Source organism: Peromyscus eremicus, chromosome 11 (genome assembly GCF_949786415.1).
Source record: "Peromyscus eremicus chromosome 11, PerEre_H2_v1, whole genome shotgun sequence".
Lineage (NCBI taxonomy): Eukaryota > Metazoa > Chordata > Mammalia > Rodentia > Cricetidae > Peromyscus > Peromyscus eremicus.
The window spans coordinates 40,354,354-40,372,199 of NC_081427.1; the positions used below are offsets into that span (position 1 = coordinate 40,354,354).

Here is a 17,846-nt window from a genome sequence, read left to right on the forward strand (position 1 = left end):
TCAGTAGCAAGTTCCCAATCATTTCTTTGCCTTTTCCTCCAACCTCTAGCAACTTCAAACCTGTTTTTTTATTCCTATAGATTTACCAGTTAGGAACATATCATACAAATAGAATCATGTAATATGTGGCCTTTTAAAATCTGGCTTCTATAATGTTTTCAAGGTCTGTCATTTATTAGGACTCTGTTCTGTTTTAATGATTGAATTATATCCCATGAAATGGATATATCATATCATGTTTATCCATTTGTCAGTTAATGTACAGTTAGGTTGTTTCTACTTTTTGGTTAGTATAAATAGTACATCTGTGAATATTTGTATAAACCTTTGCTTGAAAATATGTTAAATTATCTTAGCTCTATACCTACTGCAATTGCTCTGTCGTGGGTAACTCAGTTTAACTTCTTGAAGATTTGCCCAACTTTGTCGACATGGCTGTCCCATGCACCCTTCTCATTGGCTGTTGATGGAGGCTGCAGCTTCCCCAAGTCCTCTCTGATATGCTCTGTGCCCCTTTTCACAGTTGTCCTGGTTGGTGAGTGTGAATTGGAACCTCGCTGTGGTCCTGATTCACATTGTGGCATCTGCAGTGACTGTTTCATTGAAAAATTTTGCCCGTTTTTATTGTCTTTTCAAAGTATTTTATTAGCTGTACTAATCACAGTTAACAATGGCTTTCATCATGACTTTTCCATACACAATTAAAATATAGTTTGATTATATTCTTCCCATTACTCTTTCTTCTCCCATCCCCACTGATCCCTCCCCAGCTCTATTGTTTTAAAGTTTCTTTCTATTTGGAATAGGTGATTTACAAATATTTTCTCCCTTTGTTTAGATGACCCTTTAAATTTTTTGATGGTGTCTTTTTAGACAACAAAATAAGTTTGATGAAATCAACATCTCTGTTTGTCTTTTATTGCCTGCTCTTCAGGTATTACATCTAAGAAAGAAATCATTACCAACCCTAACTTTTACTGCTGTACTTTCTTTTAAGGTTTTAAATTGCTATACTTTGTTCCATTTGGACCATTCCAAGTAACTGTTTTGTTTGATTTTAGTGTTTGGGGGTAGGTTGGCCTCACACTATATAGCCAAGACTAAATTTGAACCCCTAATCCTCACATCCTCCATCTCTCAAGTGCTGGGATTATAAGCATGTACTACCACGCCTGGCCCATTGAGCTCACTTTGTAAAAGGTGCCTGTTTATTTCATTTTAATTATGCACGTGGGTGTGAGTGTATGCACATGGGGCCAGGTGCTTGTGGAGGCCAGAGGGGTTGAACCTCCTGAGCTGGAGCTGAAGGGGATTATGAGCTGCCTGACTTGGGTGCTGGGAATTGAACTTGGGTCCTCTGCAGCAGTACTACACACTCGGAGCCATGTCTCTAGCCTCCTGAGGTAGTTTTTAAACATGGCGTTAACTGTGTGAGTCAGCCTTATGTTACTATAACACACCTCTAGACAATTTATAAAGAGAAAGGACTTATTTTAGGGGTTCAGTCTATGCTAGCCAACCCCATTGCTTCTAAGCTATTTACTTCATGGCTGGAGAACATAAGAGACGAGAGAGGATGTGGTCAGGGCTTTATTGTCCTCTTCAAAGGTAAATGCCTGATGCCCTCCAGACCTCCTACTAGGCTCCACCCCCTAAAAGTGCCACAACCTTCCAGTAGCCACAGGTGAAAACCAAACTTCTAATACAGGGACCTAAGGAGAAGCTGAGTGGCATTCTTTTGGGAAACTAAACATTTTTTTGTTTTTTACTTTAGGATCATTAAAGAAAATTGTATTTATTTATTTAAGCCAGGGTCTTGGTCTGTATCAGCTGGATACAGAAGTTGTTTGAAGTTGTTTTAATCTTCTTACTTCAGTCTCTCACATTTTGGAGCTATAAATATGAGCCACCAGGCTTGACTAAAATCATATTTTCAAGAAAAGAAATTTGGGGTTATGATGTTGGCAGTGTGCAAGAAAATTGAGGGGCATTTTCTGGTGGCCATTCTCCTTCATAGGGGGCCACAGACAGAGGCCTGCTAGATGCTTACATCATCGCTTCATAAACAATTTGGTTATAGTTTATTCTGAAGGCCACATTTTGCTTATGATTGCATCATCATCATTGAATGTGTTCTTAGGTTTTGCCACTGTTATGCCGGGCATTGAGTAAAGAACTAATTTGCAAAGAATTCATAGGAGCAATGCTCTTTTGGCTGAGCGTGCTCTTCCCTTTGGTAGAGGGGTTTGGGAGAGAGACATTCTCTTTCCACTGCCTGGCTAATGGATCTGGGTATAATGAACCACAGACTGTGGACTACCATTGCCTCCCTAGGTTTACTGTGATCTCAACTCCGGGTGAATGTTGTTAGTCTCTTCTGTCTGTCTGTAAATATGAGGATTGTGTTTTGTTTTGTTTTGTTTTGTTTTTTCAGTGAAAACTGAACCTCCTATAATTTTAAGTGTGAATCCAATTTCGAATCGAATGTTCCAGATACGGTGGCAACCCCGTGAAGAGCTTCGTCTTTATCATCTAAAGTGCATACTTCGGTTCAGGACTGTCAACAGTACCCACTGGGTAAGTGAGCATTATGATGTTTCTAAGAGAGACCCAAGGAAAGACCTCACTGACAACTTTTGTTCGTCTGGAATTGTGTTTTTCACTTTTTACATGGAGGACAGAAAAAATATGAATAGTGACTATTCTACTTCCCCATTTTCCATTTGCAGCCTCCTGAGTACTGTACTTACAGCCATTTTATATTTCTTTATGTTTGGCCTTGTTCCTTTAATATTATACTGTTAAGATACATCATGTTGTGTAATGTTGCAGTTTATACATTTCCGTTGCATGAATCGCTCTAATAGCAGTTACCTGACTTCTAATGAAATTGCACCAACCTTTTCATGGTTCATCGGCTGTTTAGATTCCTTCTTCAGAGTGCTGATTTAAGCCTTTGCACATTTTTTGTACTGTATTGTTTTCTGTTTGAGTTTTTGATTGACTTGTGGGCATTCTCCGTGTATTCTCTTTAACATCTTTTATTTATATGTAGATTCCACTATCTTGGCTCTAGGGATGATAATGGACAGAACTTAATACTGTCAGATTTTTATCAGTCTTTTGCTTTATGTTTAATGTTCTTTGTATCTTAAGAGATCTTTTTTTTTACCTCAGAGGTAAGAAGACATGCTCCCATGTCCTTCAGTATGGGTGGAAATGACATCACTTTTCTGTTTTGGTGATCTCCCCACACTACTAAAATGGTCAATAACCTATAGTAAGGCAGTTAGCTCTCAAAGACCATTTTCCTCATAAGGCTTGCAAATAAAATGCATTTCACTGTCTCATAATTTATTGCGTCTTAACCAAAATTCAAGTGTTTTTTATTACCATTGGATTTCTTCATGTTGGTCTCATCCATTATTTCAGCCTATTTAGAATCTTTATTCTGCTCTCTCAAACTTATCATTAACGTTTTGATTTCTGATGTTCAAGGCCTTCAGATTTGATAACTTCATAATGTGGTGACTGATTCAGAGCCCCGTGGCAAACCAGCAGACCCTCAGGGACAGTGACTCTTCTTTCATTGGTTGTCATTTGTTTTCCAGGCCTCTAGGATTATGTCTAGTCACCATGACATTCAGCCTGTTTTTAATTTACCCAGGCAGCTATCACAGGACCTTTTCCCTTGTATAAGCTCATACACAGTATGTCTATTGTATCCTAGGGTCTGGAACTCTCTCAGAAAAGCAAGTGGATTAATGTTATCTGCCCTGTGTTCAAGGAGATGATGTTAGTTACTCCTTCTAGCTCCTCTCTAAGCCAGTCAGTCCTAGGACCCTTCCCTAGAGCCTGTATACATGGGACTGGCAGTGTGTGGTTTAGGGACCGCATAAGCCAGGCAGTTCACATCATAGCAAATTTATATGTCTCTGTAAAAGAGCAGGTGTTTCCTTCTAGGGAGGCTGGAGTCAATACAGCTTCTGGGATAGGATTCATTGGGAAAAAAAACTTCCATCCATCTGGAAAATTATTAAGCTGTGGATAACCCAAAGGAGCAAATACAGACTACTTCCAACCCTTGCCTCCCATCACTTTCCTCCACCCTTTTGACAAACCACTACTTTTGTGGTTATCTTTGCCTCCTTCTTTCCTGATCCTGAGGTAAGTTGGCTTTCTTCCTGCTCTTCTGCAGGATGTGAAGCAAAGTTGGATGTACAGTCAATGCCTTCTCTCTCTTCTCAAACTTTGAAACGCAAGCAAGTCTCTAGCTCCTGACCAGCTAAGCTCAACCTGATCGTTCCAACCTCGTATCAATGGGCCCTCCTAATGATCTCAGTCCTGCTCCCACTGGATCTCATACATTAATGATGGGTTCCAAGTTTCACTCCCCCAAACATTAGCCTGTGGCCACTGAGTCTCCCTGGTTGTTTGGAAGAGTCTCTCAGGGGACCTGGGCTTTGGCAGCAAAACTACCATGGCCTCTGGATTCCACTGCCTTGCTCCATCCACATCTTACTGGCCCTGGTGTTAAAGAGTGTCCCTTTGGACCTGGGATACTCACTTGTTCCCTTTGCCCAATTTCCTGGAGGCCTGGCCCAGGACCCATAATTCCATATTTGCTTCCATAGCTGTCACATGCATGTAAGAAATGTCAGGACTGCCCTCTCCTGCAGGCTACCATGGGAATATACTCTGCACACACTAACAGAAAGGGCAGCCTGTGCATGCGATGTGTTAATTCAATGTAGGTTTTCTAAATCAACAGCTAACCAGGTTTACTGCTGAAGCTGTGACTGGATTAGAAACAAAAAGCTAAGTTTTCCGTCCCTCCTAGGGGACTAGATCCAGAGCCTTTTAGAGCTTCAATAGAGCAGCAGCCTCATTTTACTCATGGGAAGTTGACCTCGAGAGAAGGGAATGGACTTGTCTTCCCAAGAGAGTGAGAATTTATACATCTAGGCTGCCAAGATTTTTAGCAGCTTGGTCACCCAAAGAGCGATGGTTAGAAATAGGAGACTTGGCTAAAGAGAACGAGTCTAGAAGTGAAGAAATCTGTCTTTCGCTGACCACAGACATTAAGGTTGTCCAAGGTCCCTTAACTATAATACCTGGGCTAATCCTGATGCCACAGAAGGCATCACTCCCCTCCCCATGTTCTGTGAGGCTGAACACTTCTGGGTATCAGAGTCACCTGGGGAGTTTAAGTCAAAGACTGGGTGGCCCCGGGGCAGAGGGTTCTGCGTTGTACCTCCAAAGGCGGTGGACCCCGACTCTCTGTCCCACAAACTTCCAAAAAGGAAATGGAGAGCGTGGCAGCGATGCGGGGGTGTGATCCACACTTACATAGGTATAAACTGTCTCGACAAGAAAGCACGGAGACTGAGGCAGAGAAGCAGTAAAATAGTACTCGCCGTCTCCCGTTCTGCTTGGAATCCATTCTGTCTTTCAGATGGAAGTCAGTTTCGAGGATCATGACTTGGTCTACAAGAATTATAACTTGGTCTACAACCTCACGGGGCTTCAGGCTTTCACGGAATATGTCATAGCTCTCCGATTCAGGATCAACGAGTCAAGATTTTGGAGCCACTGGAGCAAAGAAGAAACTGGAGTGACCATGGAAGAAGGCAAGCCGCGCTCTACTGTTCCTTGTCTGCTTCGTCTGGCGTAGGGCTTCCTGGGTCTGGTTTTGGTGGGTTTTGACACATGCCATGCATGGGACTCATCTTGAGAAAACCAGGTTCTAGAGTATCTGGCAGGTCCCCTCTCCATAAGCACTAATGGTGTCTGCTGCGCCCCTGGGAATGAGCCATGCTCCTCAGATGGCTTAGTTACTGTAGCAGCTTTTCATTCCCAGAGACCTAGGATCTTATCTCTCATACTCTTTAGGAGATTTTTTTTTAAAAGATTTATTTATTTATTTTATGTATATGAATGCTCTATCTGCATGTACACCTTTACGCCAGAAGAGGGCATTAGATCCCACTATAGATGGTTGTGAGCCACCATGTGGTTGCTGGGAATTGAACTCAAGACCTCTGGAAGAGTAGCTAGAGCTCTTAACCGCTGAGCCATCTCTCCAGTCCCTTTTATGAGATTCTTACACTCAAGAAATGGTATCATATCCTCTGAAGACATCCTATGATAAGTTCAAGCTATACATCTTAAACCTTAAAAATGGCTACTAAGTGTATAAATGTAGTGATAATACGAGAAAATAGGTCATGTTTTTAATGACAGCAAGGTAAAGACAGAGTCTATTCACACACTGGCCTCTGGAATCAACTTCTGTACCCATGGCCCAGGATGTTTTTCTTCCTGTTCCTGCTTGAGTTTCCCTGAGACCAACTTGGAACTATCAAATATTTGCCATAGTTAGCCTTTTGGTTAGATTCTGGAACCCGTCTGAATTTGCATTCCCTTTTGGAGGTGTTCAGGGTTGGCCTGTAACTTTGTTTTCATGGATATGGCATCATGCATCACTTGGGGAATTGCACCCTTCTCATCTGAGATTCAGTTCTGACATGCTCTGGTAATGTAGGGGAGAGACCACAGAAAATCTAAAATCACGTGCTTAAGTGTTAGGACCAGGCCTAACGCATAATGATGGCTATATTAAAGGAATAATTTTGTATTAAAATTGTACATACTTGGTGTGCATTCTACACACATCATCTCTGAATGCTCAAGCAATACAAATGACTATAGTTATAAAACAGCACATAAAACACACAGTAAGCAACGGTCAAATGGTGCTGGAATAGTCAGTGCTGTGTCTGAGCGGAGCTCTCTCTGTAAACACATCAGAACGAACCTCATGTTACGGTGTCCCTGCCAAACTGTCCTCTTCTTCAGCTACACCTTTCACCGGGCAATTTGGTGATTAAGTAATACCCAGAGTGTGGTTGTGGCTTGTCCAAATCTCCTTGCTGTGGCTCTCAGTTTTCTTTCATGGTGCTGTCATGGCTCCTTCTCAAGCCTAGCCTGCTTTTCAGGCCAGTATGTCCTGATGTCACTGTCCCCAACTTTTCTTCTGGTCAGCATTATAATGTATTGCTTATGAGTTCAGCTGGCTGCCGCCATTTGCTGACTAAACCAGACCAACACTTACATATCACCCTGGAGAACTTTGGCTCTGAGTGGAGCATTTCCTCTGCTTTTGTTTTTCTTCGTTCTTTTTCAAGATCTGAGAGGGATGGATAGATAATTGTATGACCTAAACCCCAAAGATTCCTAAGTTCTTGTTTTCCAATTCATAAGCCATCCATTCCCTATTTCATAACAGACTGCTAGCTGTCTAATTCACACCACCTCATACCTTACAATTATTTGAAAAGTTCTAAGCCAAATTGAAATGATGCTTTTCTTTCTTTTAACCTATTGATTATTAGTACTATCTCCCTATTGATCTGAAAAGCTCTATTTAAATATCTATTCATATGGTGCATATCTACTTGGATTTAAATCCTGGCTGTATTACTCAAAAGCTCGTATAATTGGGCAATTCCTTCATTTCTCTATGAGGATGGTAATGCTGAATCCTCACAGTGATGGGGCTGTAAGAATTCCACGAGTCCATCCAGGTACACCACTTTGTGCAGTGGTACTTGCTGGAAGTTACCTGCTGCCACTGTTGGTCTGATTGTAGATGGAAGGGCTACTGCATTAACGTGCCCAGGGGTCAAAGGTCAGAGGACGTAAGATGGTGCATTTCTACCCAGCTTTAGGGGACCAGATGTACCCCAACGAAGCCTATTTTACTTTCCCCTCTTTACATTATTATTAAGTTATCAGACCAAGAGCAGTTTTATTTTGAAAGGTGGTTGGTTCCAGTCCTTCAGCCACAAAATGAAGACTTTGTTGGGCATTGCAAGGCTGACTCCCTCCTCTCTGCCTCATTTGTCCCCTCAAGCATCTCCTTGCCAAGGGCAGGGTGCACAGTGGCCCAGTGAATCTCTACAAGCTCTCTGTCACTTACGAGCTTCCTCTTCTTTTCAGTGCCACATGTCCTGGACCTCTGGAGAGTCCTGGGACCCACAGATGTGAACGGAATGAGGAAAGTGCTGTTGCTGTGGAAGGTGACCTCCCTTTACTTACCCCCCTGGTTAAAAACCTTTGTTGGTGGAGCACACCTTTAACCCCAGCACTCGGGAGGCAGAGGCAGGTGAATCTCTGTGAGTTCGAGACCAGCCTGATCTACAAAGCGAGTTCTAGGACAGCCAGGGCTACAAAGAGAAAAACCCTGTCTCAAAAAACTGGAAAAAAAACCCAAAAAACCTTTGGTCCCTTCCCCTTAAAACACTGTGATTCTTGATGTTTTACCTCCTAACATCCCCTTCCTATAGGTCCTTGTGCTGCCTCCCAGCTCACAGCTGTGCAGGTCAGAAACTCCCCCTCGGTCACCCCATAGATGGCCCCCCCACACATCACAGTCACGGGCTACTTTCTTTATCCGAATCATTAATATTTGGGGCAGTTACAAATTGCACCTACAGGATGCCCTGTGGCCTTCCTGAGGAAGCCATCCCGGCTGCCATCCCCTAGTATTCAGCGTAAGATTTTGCAGCCTCATCCTTACACCCAAGAAGATCACTGACTGGGGTCAGCTCCCTGGGACGTCAGGTCGTCTGATCTTGCCAACACATTTGATACGAGTGTTCCTTTAAGTCCTAGAATAGTGTGGTGTGCAAAGGCAGAAGAGTGGTCACATGATCTTTCCTAGGGCGCAAACCTGGGCCCTGAGGAAAAAAGGAGATTATGGTAGGTAATACAGGGAAGAGGGGGAACTAATAAGAAAGAGGAGGGAGACGAACAGAAAAGGAGGGTATAGAGGTCAATAGGAAAGGATGGGGCAATTAGGAAAAAAGCTACAGGAAACAGAAAAGAAAAATGGGAAGTTGAAGAGAAGGTGAAGAGGAAAAAGCTGTTAGAACTCCAGTGTATCTCCAGGGCTATCAGGAAGAAATCTACTTGCTCAAGTTTGGCAACTTAAATCGTTTTAAATGGAGACATCACCCTGGCTTGCTGAGTGACCTCCAAAACTACTTATTGCAGGGCTGGCACTGCCTTTGTCCATCTCCTTGGCAAAGCCTCAGGTGGCAGAGGCATGGGTGTAGGAAATCACAGCCAGGGATGTTGGGAACTCTTTGATGCTAATCTCAGATGTGGTGAAATGTGGAAAGAGATGACTGTGTTCACATGTTTTGGGGGAGAAAAGTTGAACAATAATGGGTGCCCTTGCAAGGTCTTAGCTCTCCTGTGGTCAGTAGAAGTCAAGAGGCCAGCCTGGGAAGTAAGACCAGACTCTCCTGCCTGCCTCCTCCTCCCTCTTGCTAGAGGACTGGTTTTTCTCTATGCCTTGGTAGGAGGAGGGATTTTTTTTTTCTAAGAATTTAACTCATTTAGCAAAGTTTGTTCTAAAAGACTTGAAAGTCTGATACTGATGAAGGTTGTGAGATTTTAGGACCGTCTTGAAGATCACTGACTTGTTCACATTTAAGTAGTAAATATGATAGGCTCAGTGGTAGGGTGTTTGGCTAGCTGGTAAGGCGGTGGACGCGATTCCCAGCACTGAAAAGGAACAGACAAATAAAACCACATTTATAAAATATGAGCTCCATATCAGCAAAGGCTACAGGGAAAAGATAAGGCCTTGTCCTGAGAGTCAGGGGACCCTCATCATTTAGAGAGTCTCTAGCTGGTCTTTTATTGCTGTGGTCAATGAAAGGGAAATTCCTGGACTGGATGACACTGGGCCCAAGTGAACTAAAACTATCTGAACACATATCCACTCATTCTGCTCCACGATGCTTGTAATCAGTAATAAACACCGAAAACTTGGAATCCCCATAATTCCCAGAAAATATTCCGTATGCTTACTCCTAGGCAAAACATCTGGTCAGTGGGCTAAAGTTCAAGACTAGAAATAAGAATTTGAGTCAGAGTTCCTGGGCTTGTATTTTGGGCTTCCTGCTAAGGGGACTGGCAGGGAAAGCCTGAGTATTTTTGTTCTTTTAGCTGGATTACCAAGCTGGATGTCTGGCCCAGGAAAGTTATCTTCCCTCTTTAGAGGGGGAACTATGGGAATAAAAGTTGAAGGCACAGCTACCCACCAACATTTGATGACTTCTGAACTTGATTTTGGCCCAGAAGGGAATGCTTTGACCTTTTAGCTTTTATACCTCTGTGCGTGATAGAATGAAAGAGTCGGAAGAAAAGAGAGGTGGCTTGTTCATTCTGGTTTGGACCTATGCAACTGGACTTGTGTTAAGAGTTGATACCGAGGTACTGTGGTGATATTGTGCCCCCCAACATATTGTGCACCCTAATAAACTTATCTGGAGTCAGAGAACAGAATAGTCACTAGATAGACATAGAGGCCAGAAAATGGTGGCGCACACACCTTTAATCCTAGCATTCCAGAGGCAGAGATCCATCCGGATCTCTGTGAGTTCAAAGCCACACTGGAAACAGCCAGGCATGGTGACACACGCCTTTAGTCCCAGAAAGTGATGGAAGGAAGCAGAAAGGTATATAAGGCAGAAATACCAAGAACTAGAGTCTTTTTAAGCTTTTAGCTTTTAGCAGCAGTTCAGCTGAGATCCACTTGGGTGAGGACTTAAAGGCTTTCAGTCTGAGGAAACAAGATCAGCTGAGGAATTGGCAAGGTGAGGTTGGATGTTCTGTTTCTCTGATCTTTCAGCGTTCACACCAATATCTGGCTCCCGTGTTTTTTTTTATTAATAAGACCCTTTAAGATTCATGCTACAAGGTTCCATTTGATAAATAATCTCTTCTGGCACTTGAAGGGTTAACATCACCACACAGCAAATGTTATTTGTGTTGGAAAGGTCATAGCTCAGCGTCTGATGGCTAACATGACCTTGCTCCATTTATCACTGTCATTGTGCCTGTCTCTTTCTGGTATTGGCTATTCCCTTTGTTTTCTTTGGATACAGAAGGCAAGAGGAGCCCCCGTCTTGGAGAGAACACTTGGCTACAACATACAGTACTTTCCAGAAAACAGCACTAGTCTCACAGAGATAAACAATGTCACAAACCAGCAGTATGAACTGCTTCTGACGGGCCAGTCATACCTCGTGTCTGTGACTTCTTTTAATTCCCTTGGGAAGTCCCAAGAAGCCGTCCTGAGGATCCCAGCTGTCGGTGAGGACAGTAAGTACTTCTTCCTCCAGTGCCTGCCTAGTCCCGTCTGGTTGGAGAAGAAGCAGTCCGTGTCCTTGGGGTAGTTGTTCCTCTGGAATCAAGTTGAAGGGTTGGGGAACAAGGATTCTGTGGGGAAACAGAATCTGCTGATAACTAGGAAGCCCTTCTACCCCAAAAGGCTTAGCTCCTTCGCAGAAAAACTTGTGCTAAGAATTTAGAGACTGAGTCACGCAGCACAGTCAGAGCCTAGAAGCGCTGTGTGCTGCTTTGGTTGGTTCTGGTCCAAATGGTTGGGTGCTGGGCTGAGCCACATACAGTAGTCATATTTGAGACCTATGTCCTCAGTGGCTGTGTCCTCTCCTGAACTCTTCTTCCCAGCTGTGGCTTAGTGTTCACCGTCCTGTTCTCTCTTTCCCCTTCCGGCTGATGGCCCAGCTAGGACACCTGCTGATATGTATGTATAGACTTGCCAATAAGGTGCTGGTTAATTTTTTTGAGACGGGATCTCACTCTGTAAGCTGGCCTCTAACTTACAGACTGTTCTGCTTCCACCTCACAAATGGTGGTACTGCCGACACCAGCCACCATGCCTGGCCTCTGTCTACACTTTGATGAAGTAACTCTGGACATTTTACCGAACCCAGGCAAAGTGGCAAAGCTTTTATTTCTATGTTTTGGAATACAAAGCCTTGTTGGATTGTGTGTGAGAGAGTGCTGTCCGTGTGTGTGTCCGTGTGTGTGTGTGTGTGTGTGTGTGTGTGTGTGTCTGTGCACTCACTGTGGAGACCAGAGGTTGATATTACTCTCCACCTTTTTTTGAGAGGGGTAGGGTCTCTCACTGAACACAGAACTCACCGATTGACTACACTGCCTAGCAGGAAGCTCCCTGGGGCCCTTCTGTCTTCTTCCAGTGCTGTGATTACATACATGCTCGGCCGTGCCTGGATTTTTACGTGGGTGCTAGGGATCCAAACCCAGCCCCCGACACTTGCATAGCAAGCACCTGCTGAGCTTTCTCCTCAGCATCCTCACTTTGGGCTTTGTGTTTAAAACTTGCAGATAATAGAACAGGGACTCTGCCATCTGTACCTACAGTCAATCAGTCTCTCTGTCTCTCTGTCTCTCTGTCTCTCTCTCTCTCTGTGTCTCCATTTTCTCCTTAAAGAGGATGCATACCCCATGAGGGCAGTTGTTATAGGAAGGCAGCCTTGGCAGGTTGGAGCCCATGACAGAACTCACGTGGAGAATTTGTTGGGGGGGGAGGGGACGCAGCGTGCGCCACTGGAGATAAGGGCTGAGCAGAGGAGGAATAAGAGAGGAAGAGAAAGGAATAGAAGAGATGGGGAAGAGAGGAGGTGAAGACTCGGCCTCATGGGAAGAGAGAAAGGAGTGGGGCTATAGGTTTGCCTTTAACAAGGGGGTTTAGCGCATGCGTATACAGACTATGCAGCCATGCCGCACATGTGCACAGACTAGGGCCATCTGGGCTGTCCAGGCATTTGCCTGAATATTAGCAAGTGCATCCTACCAGGTCCCCAAGGGGCGGACCAGGTAATGTCTAAATGCTAACAGCAGTCATTTTTTAAAAAATAATATTTTTATTATTAATTCTTGAGAACATCATACGATGTGTTTTGACCACATTCATCCCTTCTCCTAACTCCTCCCAGATCCACCCTCTCCCTCAACCTCCTTACTGCTCCCAAATTAGAATTTTTTCCTTCTGTCGTCCCCCCTCCACCACCGCACCCCCTTGTAAGTCCAGTGTGTGTTGCCCAATTACTCTTTAGTGGACCCAGGGGGCAGGGTTTCGTTTGTACGTTTGCCAGATTTTGTTTGTTTGTTTCTTTTTTAAAAATATAATTTCTGACGTGCCGAATAACATAAGCAGCTGGCGTAGACATCTAAGAGCTGTTCTCTCTAATTTATACCTCTGTTTGCTCAGCCCAGCCTGGCTCAGGCATTTGTGCAACTAGCTCTAGACTTCTCTGCCTGTCCTTCCCTTTCTTTTCTTAAACCCAATCCACCTCTGCCTTCATTTCAGAATTCTGGGAAGCTCATAATTTTGTGTTTTGAGTCAGTGTTTAACAGTATTGAGACAGGGTTTCTCTGTGGAACAGCCCTGGCTGTCCTGGAACTCCCTCTGTAGACCAGGCTGTCCTCAAACTCAGAGATCCGCCAGCCTCTGCCTGCTGAGGCTGGGATTAAAGGCCGTGCCACCACGCCTCTCTGGTTCTTAACATCCTTGTTCCAGTGTCCGGGAGTCTAGTGACATTTTCAATAAATGATATGCGATTGGAATATGGATTCTTTGTTAAATGGAGGTACTGCCAAAATTAATTAACCTCACTTCCCACCATGGCCCCATAATGGGAAGCAATAGAGAGCAGGGGATGGACGCATGGTCCTTGGAGTCCAGCAGCCCTGGGTTCAAATCTTTGCTCTTCCACAAGGTAACATTACCATTGGACAAACTATCTAACCTCTTTAAGATGCATGTAAGCTGGAACTCTTTCATAATACACCTGTCTCAGAAAACCGTTGTGAGGAGTGAATGAGATCCTCTCTGGAGATGTTGTGTCTAGTGTGATCATTACCGCTTTTGTTTGTTTTGAGACAGGGTCTCATGTAACTGAGCAGTCTCAAACTCACAAAGCAGAGGATGACCTTGAGGTTCTGACTCCCATGCTGCTTCTTCCCAAGTGTACTACCAAACCAGGTTTGTGCTGTGTCGAGCATTGAACCCAGGGTCTCATTTGTGCTAGGCAAACACTACCAATTGAGTTACATCTCTGGGCCTATCGTCAGTGTTCTCTTTGTGTATGTCTCTTTGTCTCTGTGTCTCTGTCTCTGTCTCATTTTCTCCCTCTCCAGTGCTGGGGGTTAAACACAGGACCTTATGGGTGCTACATAGCAAAGCTCTCCACCACTGAGTTACTGGGTTATATCCACAGCCCACTACCATCATTCTTAATAAAGTTCTGGTTAGTTACATTTCTGGTAGATATGAACTGTCAACTTAAAAAAACTATAAGAGGCACTTCAACTAAAGTGATGCTAAATTCACTTAGGATTTTTCTTTTTGGGTTTTATATTGGAACTATTGCCTACCATGATCCTAGACAAGGTATTGGCCAGATCTGGCCTAGCACATTTTTGTTTTTTGCAAACGAACTTTTTTAAATACTGCCATATCCATGTGGATCTTTACATGTGCTCTGTGGCTTCCTTGTCTAACAGTTGTGTAATAAACAATTGTGAATTATGTAGCCAGTGCACACTAAAATGCTTACCGTCTGGCTCGTTATAGAGGAAGTCCACAAAACATTGTCATAGACAACTAGAAAAGCTTAAGTCATTCTTTTTCATTATTCGTGACTACTGACAAGAGCAGCTGTTCAGTGCCGTACACATGTGTGTCAAAGGCATTATCTGTGCATGTTCATGGAGACACAGGAAAAGATAACGTCCATGATACCTCTGGCTACTCTGTCAGTCTTTGTCATAATTTATCACAGAAACCTAAGACTCTACAAAAGTTTGTTTAATAAGATAAAATCAGCTAGGAAAGAATTAAGTAATAATAATTTTGATGCTTACCTTTCATTGAATTCATATGATCAGCCCATGTTGTGTGTTAGGCTATGTCAGGCATTGTAAGATGGCATAGGCTAGCTCAGCCATGAAATGACCCATGATGCAAATACTGTTAGGTCTATCTTCTACATGATGAAAAGATCCAGGAAAGTTTTATAATTTGTACAGGATTTTCCCAGTGCAGTTCCAGCTGGTCTGCATGAACTAAACTGGTGAAATTAGTGTTCATAAGTTGATTTGGGGATTCTGGTCACAGACCCTCTATGAGCCAAGATGGGTATTGGCCTCTGTGGGCCCCAAGTTCTCATCTTTAGAATAAAGGATTGGCAGAGATGACCCATCAGGGTCCCTCTACTTGAACTTCCTGAATGTTACGTGTCTTCGGGCACAGACAGGAGTGGTCTGGTGCAGGATGTGGAAAAGCAAAGCCACTGTGGTGAGTGGGTCTGCGTGGCAGTGGGGACTGCGTCAGGGAGAGTTGGGGGTGAGTCTGAGCTGGCAGAGGGGAAGTGGCTGTCTTCTCATCCGTTGTACGGTATCAATGATGTTCGAAGTCCAACCTCTTCCCTGCTTTCAGGGCCCATTTCTTTTCCTCTTACTCTTAAGAGAGTTCTATATCAGGAGTGGATGCTCAAGGTGCTCTTGATTTGGAACGGAAGAAGGCTGATAATTAGTCTGTATTCCATAGGATGACTTAGAAACTTGTCTCTCAGCACTTCTTATCCAGGCCAGGCCTCCCCTCTTGCATGACTGACTCACAGTTTCTGGACTCCTTTCCAACCTCCCCATTCTTCTCCTCAGCCTCAGACCTTAGACCTGGTTCTCCTGCTCTTTCTGAGTTCCAGGACTGGTGAGCAGGAAGAGTGTGAGGTTTGGAAGCCGTGCTCACTCATCTTCAGGGCCAGGATTCCTTGCCAAGTCACTTGTTAAGAAAGTGCCTCCAGGAGGCCAGAGGAGGAAGTATGGAAGACAGGCAGGCAGGGAGGAGGCTAATTAAGCCAAGGTACTACCTTATTGTCCTCCTGCCAACTGGGCGGCTTAAAACAACAGGAACACATTGTCCTGCGGTTTGGGAGGCTAGAGGTATAAAAAGCAAGTTGTGGACTGTACCATACTCCCCCAGAGTCCCTAGAGGAGGACCTTCCTTAATCTTTCCATCTTGTATAATATTAGAGGGACCAGCCTTAATATTATACATCCCAGGGGCTCAGGAGAGAGAACTACAAATGTCGAGGACTGTTTTTGGGAAATAGAATCTCAGCACACCGAGCTCTATCGTCCACTTGCTTTAATTCCTCTGGGATAACATCCTATATACACAGCTTCAGTTCTGTTCTCATGCCTAGCTCCTTTCTTGCCTGATTTCTCTCTATATTCATCTACTGCTCCCTCTAAGTTCTATCTTAATTCTCTCGTCTTAATTTTGCCTCATCTAGGTCCTTTTCACCTTGTTCTTACCCAGCTAGTACTTCCCCATCTGACTCTTCCTCATCTTCCATCTCTTCCACACATACTCTCTGGTCAAAATCCTCCGTATCCATCCCCATTCTCCATCTCTCCTTTCTCCACATTCCTCCTAAGTCTCCCCAGAATCCAGTTATAAACCCAAACAATAGCAAGCCCCTGGTCGAGCAAGGCCACCAGGCTTGAATTCTACAGGGTCACAAAGGCAGGTAAGAATTTTCCTCGGACAGTGACCACCAGGCTTTCTTTTACAATCCAAAATGGGGGTGGTAAAAGAGGAGGTCACCTGAGTGCTAATGACTGGTTAGTATATCAAAAAGGGGATCTGTGTGCTCAGTCTACATTCCGAGAAGTGGTTAGGTAAGAAGTTAGGGAGTCTACTAGTAAGGTTGTATAAGAAAGGAGGGTCTCCCCCTAAATTGCACAAGAAATAAAGCTATCCGCCTGACCTAGGAGACAGGTGTTGTTTCGTTTGGCCTTGGACGCTTGATACGCATTTTAGACAAATACACTGTTAGGAGTTCTTGGAAGCAGGCAAGAAAATCATTTTAGGAACCAGCTAATATATATATACAAAAGCTAAAATATCACCAAGACTCCTTAAGCCGTGGCTTGACCTTTGGAGAAGTCCTTGACTTTTCCAAGTCGTAGCTTTTGTGATAGTAGCTGAATTCCGTTATGTTTTCTTGCGGCTTGCAGCAGTTCCACACTTCTTGTGGCCCTAGGCCCTGGCTTGGGGCAGTTCCAATATCTCCAAGTTCTCTTCCTCCTTCTCTTTCTTCCTTCCTTCCTTCCTTCCTTCCTTCCTTCCTTTCTTCCTTCCTTCCTTTCTCTCTCTCTCTCTCTCTCTCTTTTCTTTTCTTTTTTCTTTTGTATGTGTTTCTGTGCACGTTAGTTTGTATCCATGTGTGGAGGCCAGAGACAGACATCAGCTGTCTTTGTTAACTGCTCTCCACTTTGTTTTTTAAGATTGTGTGTGTGTGCATGTGTGCATGTGTGCTTGCATGTGTGTGTGTGTGTGTGTGTGTGTGTGTGTGTGTGTGTGTTTTGAGGCAGCGTTTCTCTATGTCATCCTGGTTATATTGAAACTTGATATGTAGACCAAGCTGGCCTTGAAGAAGATCCTCCTGCCACCGTCTCCCAAGTGCTAGGGTTAAAGGCATGCACCACCACACCCTCCTAGATTGATTTCTATTATTTTTAATTATGTGTATTTATGTGTGCCTGTAAGTGGGTATATGCATGTGAGTGTAGGTGCCCATGCAGGCCAGAGGCATTGGATCCCCCTGGAGCAGGAGTTACAGGCACTTGGGAACATCCAGGGCTGGGAACCAACTCCAGTCTTCTGCAGGGGCCACAAGTCCTCTTCACCGCTAGGCCATCTCGGCCATGAAGGGACAGGGTCAGCCATTGATCTTGGAGCTCACCAGCTTGGCTCAACCAGCTGACCAGGTAGCTTCAAGAATTCTCCTGTCTCTGTCCCCCAAGTCCACTGAACTCAGTGTTTTATGTGGTTGTTGGGGATCAAACTCAGTTCCTCAAGCACGGTACTGACTGAGCCATCTCCCCTGCCTTGTCCTCCCCTAGTCCCCCTTTCTCCTAAGGACATCAGTTAC

At 44.2% G+C, this 17,846-nt stretch overlaps 1 protein-coding gene across 1 annotated transcript in view; it reads left to right on the top strand.

The window, feature by feature from the left end:
• Window positions 1-17,846, top strand: part of Il31ra (interleukin 31 receptor A) — a 38,006-nt gene that overhangs the window by 8,679 nt on the left and 11,481 nt on the right. The window contains exons 4-7 of the mRNA XM_059276622.1: window positions 2,435-2,577; window positions 5,456-5,630; window positions 8,002-8,081; window positions 10,962-11,178. Coding sequence (XP_059132605.1) covers window positions 2,435-2,577; window positions 5,456-5,630; window positions 8,002-8,081; window positions 10,962-11,178 — 615 coding nt within the window. The remainder of the gene's footprint in view (window positions 1-2,434; window positions 2,578-5,455; window positions 5,631-8,001; window positions 8,082-10,961; window positions 11,179-17,846) is intronic.